At 40.4% G+C, this 23,244-nt stretch overlaps 1 protein-coding gene across 3 annotated transcripts in view; it reads left to right on the top strand.

Annotated features, from left to right (window-relative positions):
* Window positions 1-23,244, top strand: part of runx1 (RUNX family transcription factor 1) — a 270,658-nt gene that overhangs the window by 192,154 nt on the left and 55,260 nt on the right. For all 3 annotated transcript variants that reach the window (XM_039743515.1, XM_039743512.1, XM_039743513.1), the window contains exon 3: window positions 10,272-10,428. In XM_039743515.1, the coding sequence (XP_039599449.1) occupies window positions 10,272-10,428 (157 nt within the window). The remainder of the gene's footprint in view (window positions 1-10,271; window positions 10,429-23,244) is intronic.

Raw genomic sequence — 23,244 nt, forward strand, 5'->3', positions numbered from 1 at the left:
GCTAACTCCTTTATCCAAAGAGACTTACAACATTTCAGACAGAATTGGTTACATTTCTTTATTTTTTCTAGTTGGAGGACAGGCAGGTGAAGTGACTTGTTCAGGGCCACACAGTGTCAGTAGCAGCATTTAAACCCAAAACCTACCTACCAGCTATCTTTTATACTGCTTTTCATATCTATCTATCTATCTATCTATCTATCTATCTATCTATTATATAGTGCCTTTCATATCTATCTATCTATCTATCTATCTATCTATCTATCTATCTATCTATCTATCTATCTATCTATTATATAGTGCCTTTCATATCTATCTATCTATCTATCTATCTATCTATCTATCTATCTATCATATAGTGCCTTTCATATCTATCTATCTATCTATCTATCTATCTATCTATCTATCTATCTATCTATCTATCTATCTATCTATCTATCTATTTATCTATCTATCTATCTATTATATAGTGCCTCTCATATCTATCTATCTATCTATCTATCTATCTATCTATCTATCTATCTATCTATCTATCTATCTTATTATACAGTGCCTTTCATATCTATCTATCTATCTATCTATCTATCTATCTATCTATCTATCTATCTATCTATCTATCTATCTATTATATAGTGCCTTTTCTATCTATCTATCTATCTATCTATCTATCTATCTATCTATCTATCTATCTATTATATAGTGCCTCTCATATCTATCTATCTATCTATCTATTATATAGTGCCTTTTCTATCTACAGTATCTATCTATCTATCTATCTATCTATCTATCTATCTATTCTATAGTGCCTTTCACTCTATCTATCTATCTATCTATCTATCTATCTATCTATCTATCTATCTATCTATGTATCTATCTATCTATCTATCTATCTATCTATCTATCTATCTATCTATCTATCTATGACCCCTTTTCATTTCCATGACACATGTAAAACATTTGTTTTTTTGCCCCATCATTTATCCTCGTCACTAATAATTGTAAACTAAATGTAAACCTCTTAAACAGTCCTATAGGATGTTATTTCCGGGCCTCATACCGGACTATGGATTGCAGCAGTGCTTGTCCACTTTCTCAGTGGACGTTATTATGGAGGCTCAGTGATCAGATTTACCTGTTCAATCGACTGTCCCCGGCTCATTTAAGTTGATGCATTTTGCACATCCAGTTAGAAAACCAGGCCAGCGACTTGTACGTTGATATTGTTGAACAACTTAACAAAAGAAAGGGAAGTGCGAGCAGGTGCTGCAAATGACTAAAAGGAAGAGAGCAGTGGAAGCAGACAACAAACAGAGTTTGAAGTAACGCGTGTTATTGTTGTGTCGGAGCACCGACTATCAGTGCTGCTGTTACTGCTCAGTTCCATCGCATGCTGAATTCAGTTTGTAAGTTTTGTTGCCTGAACCACACGAGTCTGCCATGATTCAAGTACGATGGCTTGGCGTGTGTTTTATTGGACTTATAAAGGTTGTCATGCTGGCTGTGGCGGCGGTGGGGTTGCTCTTGTGAATTTCCGATGAATCCACCAAGGATTTTGTCAGATTGTTATTTAACATTTACTGTTGATTGTGTTTTAGAAGTATTGTTTTTTTCTGTTCCCCCCCTACCACAGTGAACTGCTTCTCGTATACTAAGTGAGACATGTTTAGCTTTAGACAGGTGTCAGGTCAAGATGGAGATAGTCTGATGTTTGTGTGTGGCGGTCATTGAAGCACTTTGAGCCGTTTCAGATCCTACAGTGTGCTCGATTTAGTTACAGTTTATATTTGCAGGGCAGTTTGTTACATAAATTCACCTAATGGAGTGGCAGCCAGTGTTCCCCGAATGCCACTTGAAGTGGTTTTGTTTTGCTTTACTTTTACTAGGTGGGTAGCCAGTGGTATTTTGTCAAACCTAATAAATATTTGCACCCACAAAACGGCATATGCCATTTTAAACAGAAAGATGTGTGCTGTGGTGAGGGTCCTTCCTACTCGATATGGAGGGCTGACATGATGTGAACAGATACTAGTGGCACACCAGCACAGGAGAGTGTGTGTGTGGCAGCGTTACGTCCAGTTTTCTTTGATAAATATGGCACCTTCACGAGCAGCTGTGAAAAACGCCTCATGTCTGGACGCTGTAGAGCTTATTCATGACGTCAAGGAGGGCAAACAAAAGGGTTAGCTTGACCACAGTTTACATCAAACAGTTTCAAAGGCTTTTTAAAGTGCCCGGATAATATTCAGATCTCTGATGACGGCTTTGCAGAAGAACATTAGATGCTTGTTGTTTGTCTTTGTTATAATAAAATCAGCCTGATGCACAAAGGGCATCTTCATCGTTCAGCCATCCACCGCAGAGCTGAGGCTGTGGGGACTGTAACTGTGAGGATATTTCTTCTGTGTAAGACTCAAGGGAAATTCCATGTAAGAAATGTCACTGCAAAATTAGAGGGTATAAAAATGTCATTGTGACTCAGTCGAGATTATAAATTGCATAAGAAGTATCAGGACGTGGAGTGCAGCAGAGCGTTTGGGGGTCCAAAGGAAAGGAGGCCATCTTGGCAGACTGAAAGTCTTCTAGATTCATAAATGTACATGAGCTCATTACTGATTTCTTTATGTCTTCACTTTGAAAATATGATAAATGCTGAAAATGGGTGAATTAAATACTTAGGCGTGTTAAGTCCGCAATCACACCCTCCACTACTGGTGTCCGTTATTACATTGGCAGTTTCAGTAGGCTAGTTGCACTCATTTAATTTTGTTTAGTTTTAATAATAATGATAATATTAAAAACAACATACACACAAAACTACAGAAAGCAGCCGCTCTAAATACAGTTCACATAGTCAGGACATTCAGAGTCCGTCACACATAAACGGGGATACGCATCGCAGAAAAGTGAACCTGCGTCTTGGCCTGGCCAGCAATGGGACTAGCCCAGAAAATACTTTGATTAATACTACACTACTACTACTACTACTAATATTAATAATAATTAACTCAGTATGAATTGATATGGAAGACACGGAATCAAAAAAAGTGTTGATGATGACAGCGATGATTATTATTGTTGGGTTTTCAACATTATACTGACTGCACTCATTTGTTTAGAAAGTTGTTACCTAGAAAAACCAAAAGTTCACATCTTTAACAAAAACAAATAAATAAACAAGAAACTGAGGGGCACAATTATTGTACCATATTTATATCTTCAGAAATATTACAGGTTCATACTCACTATCTTGTGTCCCTCCAAGTAAATATTGTGTGTATTAAGGTGCCTTTTCTTGCTTAACTTCAGATTTTTGCTTCATTCATATATACAGTATACAGTATAATATATATATATATATATATATATATATATATATACAAGAGAGAGAATGAGTTAGAAATGGTATATTTGTTTTATTAATCAGTTTATCCCTCCAACCATTCATTAAGTTTATAGCTCATTTAAACCATCTCAGGTACAATGGGCTCAAAAGTACAATGGGTTATGAGCCTATTGTACCCAAGATGTACCTTTATATACGTGTGTGTGTGTAAAATTTAGATTGTTTTTATCCTATAGTAGTTTGGGGAATTTATATTTACTGTCTCCCTGAAATGTAAAGGCTTAAAAATACTGACAATACTTTATACATAACCAATTATTCTTAATGCACAATACACTCAATAAAACTGTTTAAGCTGTTTGAATTTAGTTTATAATTATTGATAACAATACTAAATAATGGCACAAAAAACACACATTTTGTGTATTTTAATGAAATGAAAAGAGGTGATTTAGTCTGCTAAATGTATATTCTGTTAGCAGTGTGAGTTTACAAAGAAATAAATAAACAGAACCATGAAATACAGTAGATAAAGCAGGTTTAATAAGATATGCTCTGACTTCTGCACATTCCTGTACTGGAATGAGATAGATAGATAAGATAGATATGAAAGGCACTATATGATAGATAGATAGATAGATAGATAAGATAGATAGATAGATATTAAAGGCACTATATAGATAGATAGCTAGATAGATATGAAAGGCACTATATAATAGATAAATAGATTGATATGAAAGTAACTATATGATAGATAGATAGATAGATAGATAGACTGACTTTAGTCTGTAGGTGTTTGATTCAAGATGTCATAAACGTACTTCTGTTTCCTCCAGTAAAATGACGCCCTTCGTGCCACTGAGCGGTCCCCGCTGTCCTGCACCCAGATGCGCTCCGCACGGTTTCCATGCACACTCGGGTTCTCTAGTGTGCTTCTTATCTGTTCACGTTTTGTTAATCTTTGGGATAACGTTTAGGACCAAATGAATACATGAAAGTAGAAATCGTTATAGTAAATTCACAATGGATTAAATGTATGCAAAATTTACCGTTTGAGTAATTAAAGCGCATCTCTTCCTGAATACGGTGTTAAGCGTTTCTTATAGTGAAACGGTTTTGGAACAGAATAAATACAGTATTAACAACTGTAAGAATCTTCGTTAGCAAACAAGTCCTAGCACAGTGTAGTTTTCTGATAAGGCTCAAAGATAAAAGTATTGCGTGCACACGTGCTACTTTAAATCGAGAAGTTGTCGGCACCGTACATATAATATGAGGTGTGTGCGGGGCGCGTGTTTGCGGTGTATTCTTCAGATTCTGTTCTGATGTTTTGTTGAAGTCCAAAGAAATGTCGACCGGTTAATTGAAGACACAGAATGTCTCGGTGAATCAGTGTCGTCATTCCGTTTAGAGTTTGTTCCGCCATGTTTCGGTTGCAGCTCATGAAATGTTGCAATGAACAAACGGTTAATAGCGTTTCTGAGGGAGCTGATAACTGAATGATGTATTTTATTTTTTTCAATTCAGTGTTATTATACATTTTAAATCAGTACAGTATATTTTTATATTACCTTAAATGTGCAATGCTTAAACTCGTTGCATTTTTCCTATTCGTTTTAAGTATAACTTAATTCACCTCTCAAAAAGATCCTTTACTTAACAACCACAGTGCTGCCAAAACTTTTAGCTCGTATCTTGTCAATAAATGAATTTAGAAAAACGAAAAAGTAATCTGGAAGATCTGGTCCATGAAAGGGTTCATTCACTGGAAAAACTGAGATGAGTCGTTGCCAGTTTATGATCCTACCTGCGCCACGTTACTAATTCCTGCCACGGGACTTCACATAAGTAACGGCAAGTGCTTTACGATGACAGAATTGCTGTTGTCGTGTATGATCCTCAGCGGCACGGCGGCTCAGTGGATGATCGCAGGTTCGAAAATTCCCTGAGTGTTGTTGGCACGTTCTGCACACATTGCTTTTTTCTCCACTCTCCAGGCTTTTTTTTTTTACTTTAATGTTAATTTACGATTATGCAAGACACTTCTGCATGACTGACTGACTTCTGCACGATTGCGTGAAAGCTCCCCGGTATCTCGTTGATGGTCGCTTCCAACCTTGGCGTCTGCTACCGTGAGAAGAAACTAGGCAACCTTGGAGTGCGAATGATGATAATGGTTATAATAATAATAAGAATACTTCTTCTTCTTCTTCTTCTTCTTCTTCTTATTATTATTATTATTATTATTATTATTATTATTATTATTATTATTATTATTTAGACCAGTAGGCGCCTCACTATAGTTTGTAAAAGAAACGCAAGAATCCCTAGTCAATTGTTACCGTGTGGACATTTTTCCGTAGAGGTATATTTTTCTTCAGCTAAATATAATATTTCTGACGTGCATGCCTGTATTTACATTGGGGTCTTTTAACATCTCTCGACTGAATAAATGTTTTGTAAGCGCTCGAGTGCAGAGACTTCTAGGAGTTCAGGAGATTCGATGCGGAGGACCGCGCAAGTCAAATGGCCGATCATTGACTGCGCAAGTGTGAACGGTATTGTGGAACGTTATATTAATGAATAAACCGCTTATGTAAATCCTGCCCTTATCCAGGGGACACCGGCCTCGTTAGCATTGGGCACTGTTAGCTTCTCTTCGGACACGTGATCGCCATCTGCTTCAAGAGCGCTGGTTGCGCAGATAACCGCGTCACTTCGCTTTAGCAGCACTAAAGACGACGGATGCAAAGTTTATAACTGCTTACTCAAAAAAAAAAAAAAAAACGGAAAGAGGACTTTGTAAACCAAAAAATAAATAAATGAGACACTCAGACACGCTGCAACACATTGTACTGCGTCGTATTATTAATATTCTTCTTAATTTTGTTAGTATTATTCTTATTATGTTAATAATATTGATTATGATTGAATACACTTAATTTAGTTCACTCACTCTTGCTAGACCCTTTTTATTTACCGTAATGCATACATTCTGAGATTTAGAAGCGCGTGTCGGCAGAAAAACAAAATCACCAAATTATAAGGCAAAAACAGGCCTTCAGGTAGGCCCTTTTTTATTTTGACCTGTAACCAGTTCCATAAAATGAATACTCATGACTAGATGATAACAGATTTGCGAAAAAGTCATGATTCTAAAGGAACTCTTGCCTTATACAATAACGCAGGCCAAAGGTTTTCTTAGTCTGTCAATGACCTGCTAGGTATTGCCTACCATACATTATTAAAGATTTCCGCTTTTATTTCTACATATTAGGAAGTTTTTTAAAGCACAAAGAGCCAAATTCTTATGCAAAGAACCCTTCCTTAGAAGAAATGGTGCTTTGTCAAGCAATGGTTCTGCGAGGTTCTATCACAGGACTGACTCTGGAGTCATCGGTCTTGTTGGATTATTAATCAGGCAGTTTAAACAAGCAGACCAGGCAGCGTTGCAGGAAAGTTCTGGGCTGTTAAGTCAACTCATGAGTTGTAGGGGTGACTTTATGTAACACCTGTTATTTCCGATAAGAATTTTTAAAAAATTCACAACTGAGAAATTATTCCGACTGGTTATTGGAACATTACAAGTCTAACAAGCATACCATTGGAGTAATGAGAACAAAAGCAACATACCTGAGGATAAAGCCCACGGAAATGCAGGAAGAATATGCAAACCTGACTACACTCTTAAAATCAAGCTGCCAGAGCAGTTCTTCAAAGCATAGCCATAAGCGGCACCATTTTTGGTTTCCAAAAGAGCCATCCATCATGAAGGTCCCAGAAAGAGCCTTTACTTATTTAAATCTCTTCACATACAGTGAATAACCATGAATAGATGGTAAAAGATCTGTGAATTACCGATGAGTCATGAGGCCAGGGCCGTCTTAACCACATATATAGGCCCCCGGGCGAAGCAGTGCACTGGAGCCCCCCGCCTTCACAACCACTCAGCATTTCACAACATACATAGATTAGCATGGGACCCCCGGACAACTGCCCAGCATGCCTATGTGTTAAGACGGGTCTGCTTCAGACATATATGACCAGTGACACAGGCTACGTGTCCTTCAGCCCACCACACATTTAAGATTTGGGGTTTTCTTCTACATGTTAGGAACTGTTTCAAAGCACAAAGATGTATGCAAAGAACCTGTTCTTCCAGAAGGAAATGGTGCTTTGTCGAGCAGTGGAACTACAAGGAACCACACAACCCAATAAAGAACCATGAAGTGCCATTAAAGAACCAGGATTTTGAAGAGTGTGCTGTGGTAAACACTTTCCTCTATTTTCAAATAAATCATTCTCAGAGACCAGATGAAAATGCAAAACGATTCTTTGTTAGCGCATAGATATGTACAAATGTCTCAGTGCATGGAGAGAGCCGTCATTAATACAATTCATTCCCTTTTATCCTTTTCTATTACCATTGCCTTATAATACACCATCACTTCATCTGACTCTTAATATGCAGAATTCTATCATTTCAGCCAATCGTCTTTAACCACCAGTACCTTTGTATATGTGTCGATTTTTCCATCACTCTAAACACTGCTTCATTATTAGGGCTGTTCAATGAGTTTTCCCATTGATCTCATCACCCCTTCACACTCAGGGTGTTCGGCCTTTCTCACTAGCTTGTGTTCATTACACATCTACTTCTTTATCACCTTAGCGACTATCTTGGTGACTCCTCTAGATGAGACAAAAGCCTCGAGTGCCCAAGCCGCGTTAAGTTAACCCTTTACTTACCTTCATTCCTTTTTCCTTATTCTTTTAATAATCCATTGTTACAAATTCATTCAGGTATATGCTTATATAAAATTGTAAAAATGAAAAATGATCACGTATTGATTTAAATTCTATTAGGTGCAAGGCAATTTCTGACAGTTTGCACCTCTGATTTGGTGTGACAGTGTTGTGTCATGTTGCGTAATGTTGATGAGTGGTGTAGTGGTGAGTGCTGGAGTCCTGTGTGCAGTTCTGGTCACCACTGTAGAAGAAAGACATAGTAGCACTTGAAGCTGTGCAGCAGTGAGCAACCAAGTGCATCATGGGACTTAGGCACGTGTCTCACAGAATTTTAACCTGTTTAGTGTCAAGCAGAGGAGACTGTGTGGGGACCTCATCCAGGTCTTCAGAATCCTCAAAGGCATCGATAAAGTAGATTCAGCAACATCCATTCATCTTAATGGTGAGTCCCGTAGTTGAGGACAATTAAGTGTAAATTAAGGGAGGGTTGCCAGGAACCACTTCTTAACTCAAAGAGTCGTGGGGCTTTGGAACAAACTACGGAGACATCAAGCTGAAGCAGAAACCTTGACAACCTTTAAGAAGAAACCTGGACAAGATACTGGGACGTCTTATTTATTAGCTAAACAAATGGCCCCGGTGGACTGAACGATCACCTCTCGTTTGTCAAATATTTTATGTTCTAATACACCTTCCTGTAAAACCTTCAACAAAAGTCCATCACTGGGAAATGCAGCAATTGATGTAATTACATGAGTGTTTTACTCCTGGACAATTGTGTATAGCATGTTTAAGAGTAAGCAGCTCCAGTCAGGTCAGGTCAGGTTGGGGAGCATGTACTGGTGCAGCGCATTGCCACACCCACCACATGACGAAACAGCTCGGGATCCTGATTGGCAACTCCCCCAGGCAGACATGCGGTGGACCCATCCCACCCACTGGAAATGACCCTCTATGTGCCGCAGCCAGGTGTTACGTGGGTGACCCCTTGGCCTGATCCAGCCACTCGGGTCCTCAACAATGAGGATCTTTCAAGCCGGATCACCCTTAGGGAATTGCGCCACATGGCCATAGTGCCGTAACTGACACTCCCTTAGGACTCCATGACTCCATGAGCAACACAAAGTCAAACCAGCCGTACCCAAGGATTCTCCAGAAAGACACAGTACCAAAGGAGTCCAGTCTTCATTTCAGGTCACTGGATAGTGTCCATGTCCCACAACCATATAGCGAGATAGGTAGCACCAGGACTCTAAAGACTTGGACCTTCGTCCTTTTGCATAGATATCGGGAGTGCCACACACCCCTTTCCAGTGACCTCATTATTTCAGCAACCTTATTATTTGACTGCCTCCTTTTATCTATCAATCGCATCCCCATCTTTATAGTGCCTTTTATATCTATCAATTATTATTATTATTATTTTTTTACTTGGCTGATGGTAAGGTGACTTGCAATGTTTGAGATACAATTGGTTAAATTTCTTTTGGTTTTCCAATTGGAGCACAAGCAGGTCAAATGACTTGCTCAGGGTCACACAATGGTGTCAGTAGTGGGATTTGAACCCACAACCTCAAAGCCTTAACTACAGGGTGGTCCAGATTTAATTATGCAGATCCAGATCGTCTGGATGACTTTGATTCATGTAGTGAAGGCTATTCTTCATGTCGTCAGTTCACACACTTCTTGATGGTCCAGGATTTTTCGGGTGATTTTCTATGTAATAAACTTAATAAGTTATAACGTAATAAAAATTGCATGATTAGATCTAGACCACCCTATATTAGAACACACTGCCTGCCAATAATATTAGTTCATGGATAGAAAAGAAGACTTCAAATACTGTATACAGAAAAGCCATTAGTTAGTTACAAATTGTTTCTGATATGCCCAAGTAACCCATACCCTTTATAACTAACCTCCACAAAACTCCTGGGTGACTCTAGGTAACACAACTAGAGACCCTATAAATCTATAAGACGCCAGAGAAAGGATAGGGAAACCAGGTTGACTGGCACATAATGCCTGAGTTTCATATTCCAGTCGGCCCCGGATGACACCCGGATAACTGGTGCGCCTTCCTCACCGATTTGCTTCACTGCTACTTGTCGAGGCCTGAAATCCTGGATGCCATCTTTTCTTGCAGTCATTAACCTTAGCAAGTTGTGCTCTCTTGCAGGTGGTTGCCCTTGGTGACGTCCCAGATGGCACACTGGTAACTGTGATGGCAGGAAATGATGAGAACTATTCCGCCGAACTGCGCAATGCCACAGCTGCCATTAAGAATCAGGTGGCCCGCTTCAATGATCTGCGGTTTGTGGGTCGTAGTGGAAGAGGTGAGTGAAGACAAGATGGGATTGATTAAATTGAGAGGGCAGTGGGAAACACGTGGTAGGATTTCATATTGGGAGTGGAGGGGAGTGAGAGGTGGTGTTGACTAAACTTGAGTGGAACTCTGCTACTTTGTGATATTTGGCCCCTGCCGGGTGTCAGGATGGAATTTTGTAAAAACTACCTAATGCCAGGCTCATGTTACACAACTTTCAAAACTCTGAAAATTGCTGAAGTGCTCACACTACAAGACATTCGTTTTTGTGATTAGATGTCATGTCGGTGTAATGATGTGCACAGTAAGCCCTGGTGAATGAAACAATTGGCGCAAAATTGCATTTGCAGCAAAGCTCAGTGTTTTTCCCTTACCCAAATTTGTTAAATAAAATGGATTTTGCTTCCACTCAAGTTTGTTCTATGGCCACAAGAAGATGCTGTCTGTAAACATTTACATGCTTTAATTCCATGTGCGTCTGGCTGACATTTACTAATTAAAAATAAATCTCTCTATTGTAAAAAATAAAATCTTGGATGGCTTGGAAGGAAACGATACGTGATTTTCTCAAGAGACACATTAACGTCCCACAAGAGACACTTTAATGTCCCATGAGACAAGGCAGTGAGACAAAAGGACAGCTGCTGTACAGGCTTTTAAATGATCGACGTGCTGCGCGACAAGCAGAACACGCAGCTCTGCAGTAGCAGCAAGCCAGCAGCTGATCGTTCATCCCCGCCCCTTTCACAATGTGAGTGGCAGAAATACAAAGTGGCTAGTGTGTAGCGTGGCCCTTGTGGGCAAGTGAAATGAGCAGGGGGCAAAGCCCCCTTAGTAACAGAAAAAAAACAAGTCACAGAGAGTGTGCATGTCCTCCACTAGGATAAGGCGATTGCTGAGTAATGTAGGATGGAGATTTAGCATCAGTGGTGGCTTTCCATGTAGTGAGCTTTTCATGTGTAGAAAGCAGATGTGTTTTGGTGTGTCTTCTTGAGGAAAATATGTGGCATGTCAAATTTTTTAAAAATGCACTTCACTCTTACATGGTAATGTGACCAAGAGGCCTACGTCTGTATACAGTATATAAAATGCTTAGGGTCGTGCCAGTCTGTCACATAATTAGTCTTGAAGCACTGGAGCCACAACCTGAATCTTGGTCCTAATCAAAAGCTTATAACGTGATATATGCTGGCGAAAGGAAAAAAAATTTGGTAGCAGCAACCTCTGCAAAGTTATCGGGGTGTGCGTAATGTTTTATGGCACATCGCCCAGTAGGGTGATATGGAAAAAATGAGGAGGACCTGGCTGCAGTCAGGACAGTTTTAGGCCTTCTGTTCAGACACTACAAGGCTCAGATCCTCTTTGTATTCACGTGAGATACACGATGACGTTTATTTTTACCTCTTGTATAACAGTACAATTAAAAAAATTATTAATTGCATTCAGTAGACACTTTTAATGCGATGTGTTGCTTTACCTAGAAACTTCTTTCATCTTACTTTTTCGCACAAATAAAGTTATGTTGACTTCTGAAAACATATATATCTCTCTATTATAAAAGAAATTCTTGAGACAAGACTTTTCCCAAGAGAATTTTTCAAGTCCCGTGAGACGAGACTATTGCCAAGAGATTTTTTAAAGTCCCACCCTCCTCTTAACCATTTTCAAACATGCCCGCGGTCCACTCAACTCTCATTCGTGTGAATGCTTTTGTCAGGCACACTTCCTGCACTCTCAGCTCATAAATTTTTACGTTTTCCTCATTTTACATTGATTATGAAAATTCGTTAGTTTCATCCTTTGTTAAAGCTTTTATGGACAGTATTTTTAGATATACAATCCATTCATTTCTTTCGATGTAGTCCTTCTCTGGACAATAATTTTATGCGTTCTAGATGGCACATCAGCGACTAAGCGAAGAAGAAAGGGCAGGGTGTCAAAAAGAGGCCCAAAAGCATTGGAGAGAAAAGAATTAAAAAAAAAAGCAGTAATAATCTAAGTGCAAATTCGGAAAATAAGGAGAGTAATAATCAGCCCAGACCTAATGGAATTGAAAACCTAGCAGGTGCAAGTGGGGTCATAAATAAAAGACAAAGAGTAGAAGACAAAATAGAACGTCAAAAAGAGGTTCAAAAACGTTTGCGAGATACACATGCAGAGCAGGTTAGAGATTATGAAAGTACTAAAATTCGAAAGTCTCAAAAAAACTGATAGTAAAGATCGCATTAGCGCTAACAAGTGGAAATTATTACTCGGTGAAATAACAGAACAGTGAAAAGAGATCGAATATATGGACATAGGTGATATGACAGAAGTATGTAGATATTGTTTGGCTTTAAAGTTTAAGTCGGGGACTTGTAGATCGTCTTATTCGTGTTGCGGTCAGGGAAAAGTAGGGTTTCTTCCCAATGAAGAGGCCTATCCGCGAGAATTAAAAGATTTGTTGTTTAGTGAAAGTGAAATCCACAAACACTACAGGCAAAATATCCGAATCTGCAATAATCTGTTTGCGTTCGCATCATTCAATGCTCAAAACGTAGATTCAGGACCATACGCTATGAGAATCTGTGTTCATACAACAAATAAAGCTACTATAAGTTTAATTTCGAAGAAACCACAATTCGGTCAGGTTTATATTTATGATCATGGAGAAGTGATGTAACAAAGAATCGAAAGAGTTAAACGATCAAACGTATTAGAAATTCTACAGCCAATAATGGATTCAAATCCATACGTCCAAAAGTATTGCACTTTACACGAAATGCATCTGCAAAACTAGCCTCGGTTCTGGTGACATTACAGATGTGACGACCTTAGACATGTGACCCGTGATTGATAGATAGATAGATAGATAGATAGATAGATAGATAGATAGATAGATAGATAGATAGATAGATAGATAGACGTGTAAATAATAAAAGGGAAAAATAAAATAATTACAAATGAGTTTCGAACACTAAAACATACAGAATTTAACTTGTACTGTGACAGATGGGGCACAAAGAAATTTTCGTAACTGTAAAATACCAATGGGAATGATCACTTGAAGTTTTTCATTGGAAGATTTTAAAATCTCAGATGCTGACGTTTATACATTCATGTTGATGACATCACATGTTGCACGTTTTTGCCCATTTTGTCTCTTAACAACATAGCAACTGTAAACAGAAAAGGCAGCGCCCATAAACGAAAGGTACTGCACCACCGGAGAATGTAGCTCACTTTCAAAATAATTAGAAATATGTTTCTATTTTAAAAGAATTGATTATTTGGTCTTGAAAATCCTGGAAATGATGTTTGAAAATATTTAAAAGACCAAGGAACAGTCAGTCAGTCAGTCAGTCGGTCGTCAGTCAGTCATTGTCCAACCTGCTATATCCTAACACAGTCAGACAAAAATTTAAGTCACTAACCAAATCATAACAGTGCTTACAGTTTGGTATATTTTTTTAGAATTTTGTTCAAAAATTATTTTGAATATGAAGACATTAGAACAATCTGGATGAGAATAGCAAACAAACAGCAAAGCTTGGTCCTGGATGGTTTCCCATCCAAGTACTGGCCAGGCCTGAACATGCTTGTGGTATAAGAACAGAGAGATCTCCATCACAAACAATACCTGGATCCATGAGGCAGCTGCATTCACCACTGCACCACTCTTTCACCTAGGAAAGGCATTAATTAATACAATTCCTATTCCATAAAGCACATTTCCCACTAGTGGGGTTGCAAAGAGCATTAGAAAGCAGACCAAACTTGAATTCAAAGCTTCAGGTTTAGAAGACAATATGAACGGTTTAGAAAATTAGCAGAATACAATTTTATTACCGTATATACTCACTTATAAGTCGGGTCTTGAAACCCAAAAAATTGATTATAAAATCAGACCCCGACTTGTACGCCCGTTCAAAAATACATTTTTTTTTACATCTTCTTGCCTCCTCCAATCTCTTATCAGTTTCTCAGATGTATCAAATTTTGTTGCAGCAGCACAGTTACCAATTTCTTTCGCTACTTCAGCAACGTTTAATTTAAAATCAGCTTCATATTTTCTTCTGACAGAACGCTCCATTGTAGATAAGGGATACTTTAACAATAAAGGTGTATGAGGGTGTGAGATACACAAATCAGTGCAAACGTTGCTCCGGAATAGTTTGGATATTAATTACCATGTGGTCACGTAGGCACAATATATACAGGGTGGTTCAGATCTAATTATGCAGATCCAGATCGTCTGCATGACTTGATTTATGTGGGGATGATTCCAGTTCAGTGCAAAGACGATTCTTCATGTTGTCAGTTCTCACACTTCTCGATGGTCCTGGATTTTTCTGGTGATTTTCTATGTAATAAGTTATAGCGTAATGAAAATTGCATAATTAGATCTGGACCACCTAATAGAAAACAAAGGTCATGTGCTCCGTGGTTACTCTCTCAGGTGGGAGATAGCATATCATAATCTCTTGGACTAATAGCGTGAGTTTTCCACATTCGACTTATGCGACCGACTTTATAAAATACCAGAAATCATGCAGTAAAATCCGGTCCTGACTTATTCGAGAGTATATATGGTAATTCCTCCAAAATAACATCAAGTTGAGTTTTGAAGGTCCCTAAAGTCCTACCAGACTACTTGGTTACTTACTCCATGTGTCTGTGGTTCTCTGAGGAAAAACTTCCTAATGTTTTGTATGAACTTCACCTTTAACCTCCTTAGCGTTAGAGCCGAGTGACACTCGGGCTGTAAAAGTGCCAAAAGCCTTACCGAGTGTTGCTCAGTAAATGGCATAGGCGTGTCTCGTGTAAGTGACAGACTTGAGTGTTACCTAGGCAACGGTGCAGACACGTCTCATCCTGGCCTCATAATGGCGTCTCGTAAGAAGCGTTTTTCAGCAGCCCGGGTGTTGCACGTTCTTGACGGTGATTACGAGCAGCAATGGCGACGTGACTCTGCCTTTAGGCAGTTAGACTGAAATCGAAAGTGACTGTGATGAATCCCAAAGTGACACACATGTGCAGTGTGCTGTTCTTCAGTCTGGAACAAAAATGCACAAGGGGTCCCGACTGTGCTGTTGCATTGTGTATTTCACCGTGCTTCAAGATATACCACACAAACGCCAGATTTTGACAGTTTATATAGTATTAGCATTATTAGCAGTAACGGCGTACTACACGATAACATGCAGTGAATACACTTGACTTGAGCATTCCTAGTTTTCCTCCTCTTTCTCTGTACATTTAGCATTCGTTTGCTCAGAGGTTGATGCGCTTGTTGCTTCCTTAGCAGCTCTTCTTGTCTCCACCCTAGCGGCCCGCTGCTTCGCTTCTCTTCTTTCGTCGTCATCGTTTCGCGTTAAAACTGATTAAGTTCGTTTTTGTGTTGCAATTACTTAAGACGTTTTCTTTCTTTTTTCACTTAAGCTGGCACATAAGTCTTCAATCTGCCTTAAGAATGATCAGCGAAGGTGGTAGGGAAGGAGAACGGCGTCCATACACATGCGCCGCACGGCCACCCTGCTGCGTGCTGCCGATAGTTGATTCTACAATAAAATAAAATAAAAAGAGTAATAAAAATCGTCACCCTAAAAGTGGATAGTAGACGTCAAGTGGTATATGTGTACCAAATTTCAGGTCAATAGTTACAGGTGATTTAAAATCCTGGACAGACAAACGGACAGCCATGGTAGCGAATTATATAAGAAGATTATTGGTATCATTATTCTACACTTCTGACTTTGTACTTTTTGTGTCTCGCACATTTTACAATAGAAATATGATATTTAATAAATGTCATTTTTTCAAGCAACACTTTCTACAAGTTTTTTCGATAAAAAAAATGCAACGCTAAGGAGGTTAACGAGTCTCCAGCTGTGTCCCCGTGTTCTTGATGAACTCATTTTAACGTCACACTCTCGTTCCACTAAACTAATTCCCTACATGTTTTGAAACACTTCAATTATGTTTCCTCTTAATCTCCTTATGATACTTACAAGTAAGTAGTTTGGTCTAATCGTTCTATAGAGTGACCCGCTAATTTTCCTATCTGCTCTCTCCTTTTCATCCCGTATCCCTGTAGACATGTGTGTCAAAGTTATTTAGAAATTATAAATGAATCTTCTCTGCATTTCGGGGTGTGAGTTGACCCTGCTTGTGGTGGGCTGGCACCCCTTCCAGAGATGGTGCCCACATTGCTCCTGATGCTGGCAAGACAGGTTCCCTCAACTTAACCAGCCTGTCCTGGTTTAAGTGAATTTGACAATAATTGAACACAATGCTTTATCAAGGATTGCCTGAACTGTCTGCATCTTCTGAAGATTCAACAACCTCGGGGTGGGGAGGACTGAATTACCACCAGTCGAGATGAAAGAGGCACGTTGGCCGTCTTGAATTATCAGGGCAATCTCAGATGTAGCTGGAGGATTACACACACGCAGGCATGAAAGACAGAGTATTGTGTGTAGCGATGCATCAACAGATTATCAGATTTTATTTAAATGCTTATTTTATATTTTAGCGCCTTTCATAGTCAATCATGGTAATGTCTTAAAAAAGTAATTAAAAAGAAAACTAATGGCTCTGCATCATAGGCAGATATAATGCAAAGTCACGTGGCATCTAGGTGTTCTGCGGACGAGCTTGGCACCAAACCCATTAAATTATACCCTGTCTGACATTCATTAATAACCTGAAAGTAGAGAGTCAGGTTTCTCAAAAGCACATCACTAGTCTCCAAGGCCCCGAAGGCTGGAGGGATGATATTACAGGATCAAGCGGTGAGAAGTTTGTAATAAAGATTCCCTAAATAAGGAAAAGGAGCCTGACCGCCAGAGCACTTTATGAGGTGAAGAGTTAACAAGGGGTTTGGAATAATGAGTAGAGCAATGCGGGCAAAAGGGAAACAAGAGGACTATTGTTTCTGCTTTAGCGCCTCTCATCCCAGTTATCCGACAATAAGCAAATTGTGTATGTGATTGTATTGTATGGGGTGGTGAAGGTCCATGGGGTCTTTATTGTCAGGCATGCAGAGTGCACTGAAATTCTTACTTGCATCTGCTAATGATTAGAGAGTGGAGCCACCTTACCTCAGAACCTCTGTCTTCCTCATCTGGACAGACAAGTGACGGAGCGCAGGTCTGAGCCACTCAAAGTGTGGCGTCTGCATATTCTCCCTGTCTCTGTGGGGGTCTCCTCCGGGAATTCTGGAAGATGTGCAGGACACGTTGATTTGGGACTCCAAAATGCGTCACTGTCAGTGACTGGGTGCTGGGGAGGACTGGATCCTGCTCTGGTTCTGGCTCAGGCTGCCCACCACCATACAGTTGGATTGGGTAGTCTCAGTAAATAGATGAATGCCCAACTAGTAAGGTTGTTAGGAATGCGTGGGCAAAAAATTAATTCACTTATATATTTATTAATGAATGGGTGAACAATCAATGAATAAATGAATTAGTGAATGAATGAATGAGAGGGTGGCACGGTGGCGCAATGGTAGCGCTGCTGCCTCGCTGTAAGGAGACTTGGGTTCGCGTCCCGGGTCCTCCCTGTGTGAAGTTTGCATGTTCTCCCCGTGTCTGCGTGGGTTTCCTCCCACAGTCCAAAGACATGCAGGTTAGGTGCATTGGCGATCCTAAATTGTCCCTAGTGTGTACTTGGTGTGTGGGTGTTTGTGCCCTGCGGTGGGCTGGCACCCTGCTCGGGGTTTGTTTCCTGTCTTGCGACCCGTGTTGGCTGGGATTGGCTCCAGCAGACCCCCGGGACCCTGCGGTTAGGATATAGCGGGTTGGATAATGGAGTGAGAGAGTGAGTGAGTTAATGGATGAAAAGCGTATTGGTTGATGTACCAATGTATAGGTAAAGAATGGTGGCACAGAGGCTGATGGTACAGGGTGGCTCACATCCTCAGAAACCCGGTATCTTCCTGACCATACGTTTGGATTAAGAAACTTCAAAAAACATATGGATGGTCAGTGGGTCTGAAAAATAAAAGAATGAGTGAATTGCCCGAGGATAGCTTGGTGACACTGCAAGTAATTCTGCTGCCTTATCTCAGCAGAGACCAAGGTCTCCTGTCTCTGTGCAACCCTGCAGTCGACTAAGGGAGTTGAGAAAATGAAAGGATCAATGGAGAGATGGATAAGTTTAGAAACTGAATTGAATGAATGAATTATATAAGGCTAGCATGATGGCACGGTAGTTAATTCCACTGCCTTATATTAGCAGAGACCAAGGTCCCCCATCTCTGTGCACCCTTGCAATTGACTAAATGGGATTAGAAAATGAAACATTGATGGATGGGTTTGGAAAATGAATGAGTGAGTGAATGAATGAATTGTGAATATGTGGCTAAGTCTACTGCCTTACTTCAGCAGAGACCAAGGGCCCCCCTTCTCTGTGCAACCCTACATTTTACTAAATGAGTTCAGCAGATGGCGCCCTGCCCGGGATTTGTTCCTGCCTTGCACCCTGTGCTTTCTGGGATTGGCTCCAGCAGACCCTCGTGACCCTGTGTTAGGATATAGTGGATTGGGAAAATGACTGACTGACTGACTGAGTTCAGAAGATGAAAGATCAATGGATGGATGGATTGGATTGGCGAATTAATTATTGGATTGATTGATTGATTGATTGATTGATTGGTGTTGAAAGATAATATGGTGGCACTGTAACTGCCGTTCATCTCCGTGCAACCCTGGAATTGACTAAGTAGGTTTAGAAAATTAAAGAATTAATAGGTGGATAGATGAGTGAGTTTGGAAAATTAACGATTGAATTGTACGGCGTAAGCGTGTTGACACTGTGGCTACTTCTATTGCTTTACATCTCCTGGGTCTGAGCTTCTAAGTCTCTTCTGAACCCTACATTTGGATTAAGCTGGTTCAAAAAAATGAAAGGAGCAATGAATGGGAGGATTGGTTTGGAAATTAAAACGATTTGATTGAATGTGGTGCCACAGTGATAGTGCTGCTGCCGCCCATCTCCAGAGATGTATGTCCCAAGTCCCTGCGTGGACCTACATTTGCTACATTTGGATTTAGCAGTTGCAGAAATGAGTAGCACTCAGGGGAACTTCATCTTTCAATTCTGATAATATTTTGCAGAATTTGTAAGAACTGGGATTGATGAACTATGTTGGGTTGACGGGCTTGTTTTTATCAAAAGTTCTTAAAGTTTGACTGAATGAACGGACAGGTAGATGATCTTAGGAAATGAATGATATGAATGTTAAAAGAGCAGCACAGTGCCTCAGTGGCTAGCTATGTGGCAGTTGCAGAAAGAATTGTGAATTCAGAGTAGGTGGGTTCAGAAAGTGAATAGAAGAATACATGGATGTGTGGGAGAGTGTGGGAAATGAATGAATGAATGAACGAATGGGGACAGCATGACACAACAGTATCCAGTGCTGCTGCCTTATGAATGAATGAATAAATGAATTGGGGGCGCATGGTGCCACAGTGGTCAGTGCTGATATAAGAAATGAATGAATGAATAAATGGGGACGGCATGGCACAACAGTATCCAGTGCTGCTGCCTTATGAACGAATAAACAAGCAAATGAATGGGGACAACATGGCACCACAGCTGCCAGTGCTGATATACCTGGAAAGGGGTCTCTGTCTTTGAACTGCCTTACCCGAGGTTTCTTCCATTTTGTCCCTACAATGTTTTTTTCTTGTCTTCTTAGAGAGTCAAGGCTGGGGGGCTGTCAAGAGGCAGGGCCTGTTAAAGCCCATTGCGGCACTCCTTGTGTGATTTTGGGCTACACAAAAATAAATTGTATTGTATTGTATATAGGAAATGAATGAATGAAACAGATTCGCTTCCCGGGTCATCCCTGCGTGGAGTTTGCATGTTCTCCCCGTGTCTGCGTGGGTTTCCTCCGGGCGCTCCGGTTTCCTCCCACAATCCAAAGACATGCAGGTTAGGTGGATTGGCGATTCTAAATTGACCCTAGTGTGTGCTTGGTGTGTTTGTGTGTGTCCTGCGGTGGGTTGGCACCCTGCCCAGGATTGGTTCCTGCCTTGTGCCCTGTGTTGGCTGGGATTGGCTCCAGCAGACCCCCGTGACCCTGTATTCGGATTTAGCGGGTTAGATAATGGAGGGATGGATGAATGAAACAATTAAAGGATATTTGCAGCATGACACACAGTGGCTAGTACTGCTGCCTCATAAATTAACTCAGAAACAGAGGTCCTGTTTTTCTGCACACTCCTATAGTTGGAATAAGTGAGTTCAGAAAATAAATAGACGAATGTATGAATGAATGAATGGATGGATGAATGGAGGGGGACAGCATGGTACCACAGTGGTCAGCACTGAAATAGGAAATGAATGAATGAATAAATGGGGATGGCATGGTACAACAGTATCCAGTGTTACTGCCTTATGAATGAATGAATGGATGCATGAATGAATGAATGAATGAATGGATGAATGAATGAAGGGGGACAACATGGCACCACAGCTGCTAGGGCTGATATAGGAAATGAATGAATGAAACAATTAATGGATATTTGCAGAGGTCCTGTTTTTCTGCTCACTCCTATAGCTGGAATAAGTGAGTTCAGAAAATAAATAGAAGAATGTATGAATGGATTAGAGACTGTGCGAAATGAGTGAATGGATGAATACATTAATGAAAGAGGACAGCACGGTACAACCGTGTCTAATGTTTCTGCTTCATGAATGAATGGATATATGGGGTCAGTGTGTTGCTGCCATAGTGGCCAGTACTGCCGTGGGAACAGAATGAAGGGACCAATGAATGAATGAATGTGGACAGCATGACACCATCGTAGCTAGTGCTGCTGTCTCATGAATGAATTCCGAAACGGAGGTTCTATGTTTCTGCTCAGTCTTATGGTTGGGATAGGTGGGTTCAGAGAATCAAAAGAGGAATGCATGGCATGAAGAGAATTTGTGGGGAATGGAATGAATGAATGAATGAATGAGTGCAACGTAGCGCAGTGCTTATGTCTCATGAACAAATTCATTAATTGATATTTGGGGCAGTATGGTGCCACAGTGCCCAGTGCTGCTGTTGAAAATGAATGAATGAATGCTTTGGGAGGGCACCTCATTTTTCCCTTGATAAGTCAAAATCTTCCAAGTCTAATGTTTTTGTTTGAATTTTTTTTTATGTGTCCCATTTTATCTCATGAAATTCGTGACCCAGTTCTAATGAAGATGAGCCACTGGTGGTTCTGTGAGTTTTATTCCCACGGGTAACAGTACTTATTGCCAGCGTTGTGTAAACACAGTGGTGTGTTTTCTTGTAGACAGTTTAGTTTTGAATCTGCAGTTTACAAGAACGTCCTTTTGCTTAAATAAGTCTCTCCTTTGGCAGTATCAATGGAGAACTTTGAAGAAGTCAATGATAGGAAAAAAAAAAAAATCCAAAAAATGCCCTCTACACTTTCGGTCTCAATGTGTTGGTCCAATTGAATGAAATCTGTGTTTGCAGATGATGTGTCATAGATTCTCCACATTGGCTCATATAGCATGTGACATCCTAAAACAAGAAGCTGGGACCTCACACCACCTCTTGTAACATTCAGTTTCAGACAATGGGGGCCGTTCTTCAGCAATAAGAGTATAGCAAAACAGTTACATCTGTAACAAGTGTATTAAATCATGCGTTGAAAATGTCCAAATAGTGTTACGGGTGCCGAGTTGCATTACGACAAACATGCAGATTTACGATGAACTGCAATAAAGGTCTGCTGTGAGCCCAGCACGCAGTGTAAAGTGCCACACAAAGAGAAAATGGAGTGTGGAACACTGATACAGTGTTAGTGATTTGTCGTATCAGAAACATTAAAGTCTCACCCCGTCGTCTACTTACATAACAGAAGTGCAAAAACAAAATGTTCATTTTGGGGATGCACTGTGACCCTGATAAGAAGCTAAAAAGATGGATGGGTGGATGAATGGATGCAACTTTAAAGTCCTTTACTTCCCTTTCACGTTGTGCAAAGTAGCGTGATTGACACCTTTAAATTGACATGGTGTGAATAAGTACAATTCTACGGTATGTCCCACAATGCATGGTGGTCCTGATACTGCTGGCATACATCCGTATTTTTCATACCTCTGTAATGAAATAATGTCAGTCAGTCAGTCATTGTCCAATATACTATAGCCTAACTACAGGGTCATGGGGTCTGCTGGAGCCAATCCCAGCCAACACAAGGCGCAAGGCAGGAACAAAACCCCCAGGCAAGGCACCAGCCCACCACAGGACACCAACATGTGTATTTTGTATGCTTTCCTCTTTCTCACTTCTGATAGCTGCTACTGACGGCAAACAGATCCCCAGTACAACTAAACGAAACACCAGCAAGTAGGGCAGGTCTGAGCTGTTTTTGCTCGTAGGGCAGGTCTAAGCTGTTTTTGCTCATGTGGGCAAACATCCGCAAGCTGTTTCTGCTTCATGAAGTCGTTCCAGCGATCTTGAGTACAGGACACGCACTAGGGACAATTTAGGATCGCCAATGCACCTAACCTGCATGTCTTTAGACTGTGGGAGGAAACCAGAGCACACACAGGGAGAACATGCAAAACTCCACGCAGGGAGGACCTGGGAAGCAAACCGGTCTCCTAACTGCGAGGCAGCAGCACTACCACTGCGCCACCGTACTGCCCTCAAACGGTACATGATATGGAAATTGAAAGATGAGTTTTGTGATCAGCTGGCCAAAAGTCTATGTTGTCCCGTGTGTTCTGTGACAAGAATGTCATGCTCGGTTTAGTAGTTTTACTTGCAGGCAGGTAGCTAGCAGTTGATAATAGAAAGTAACTTCTCTTAAGCCTGTAAACGAAAGGCTAG

Source organism: Polypterus senegalus, chromosome 2, assembly GCF_016835505.1.
Source record: "Polypterus senegalus isolate Bchr_013 chromosome 2, ASM1683550v1, whole genome shotgun sequence".
Taxonomy (NCBI): domain Eukaryota; kingdom Metazoa; phylum Chordata; class Cladistia; order Polypteriformes; family Polypteridae; genus Polypterus; species Polypterus senegalus.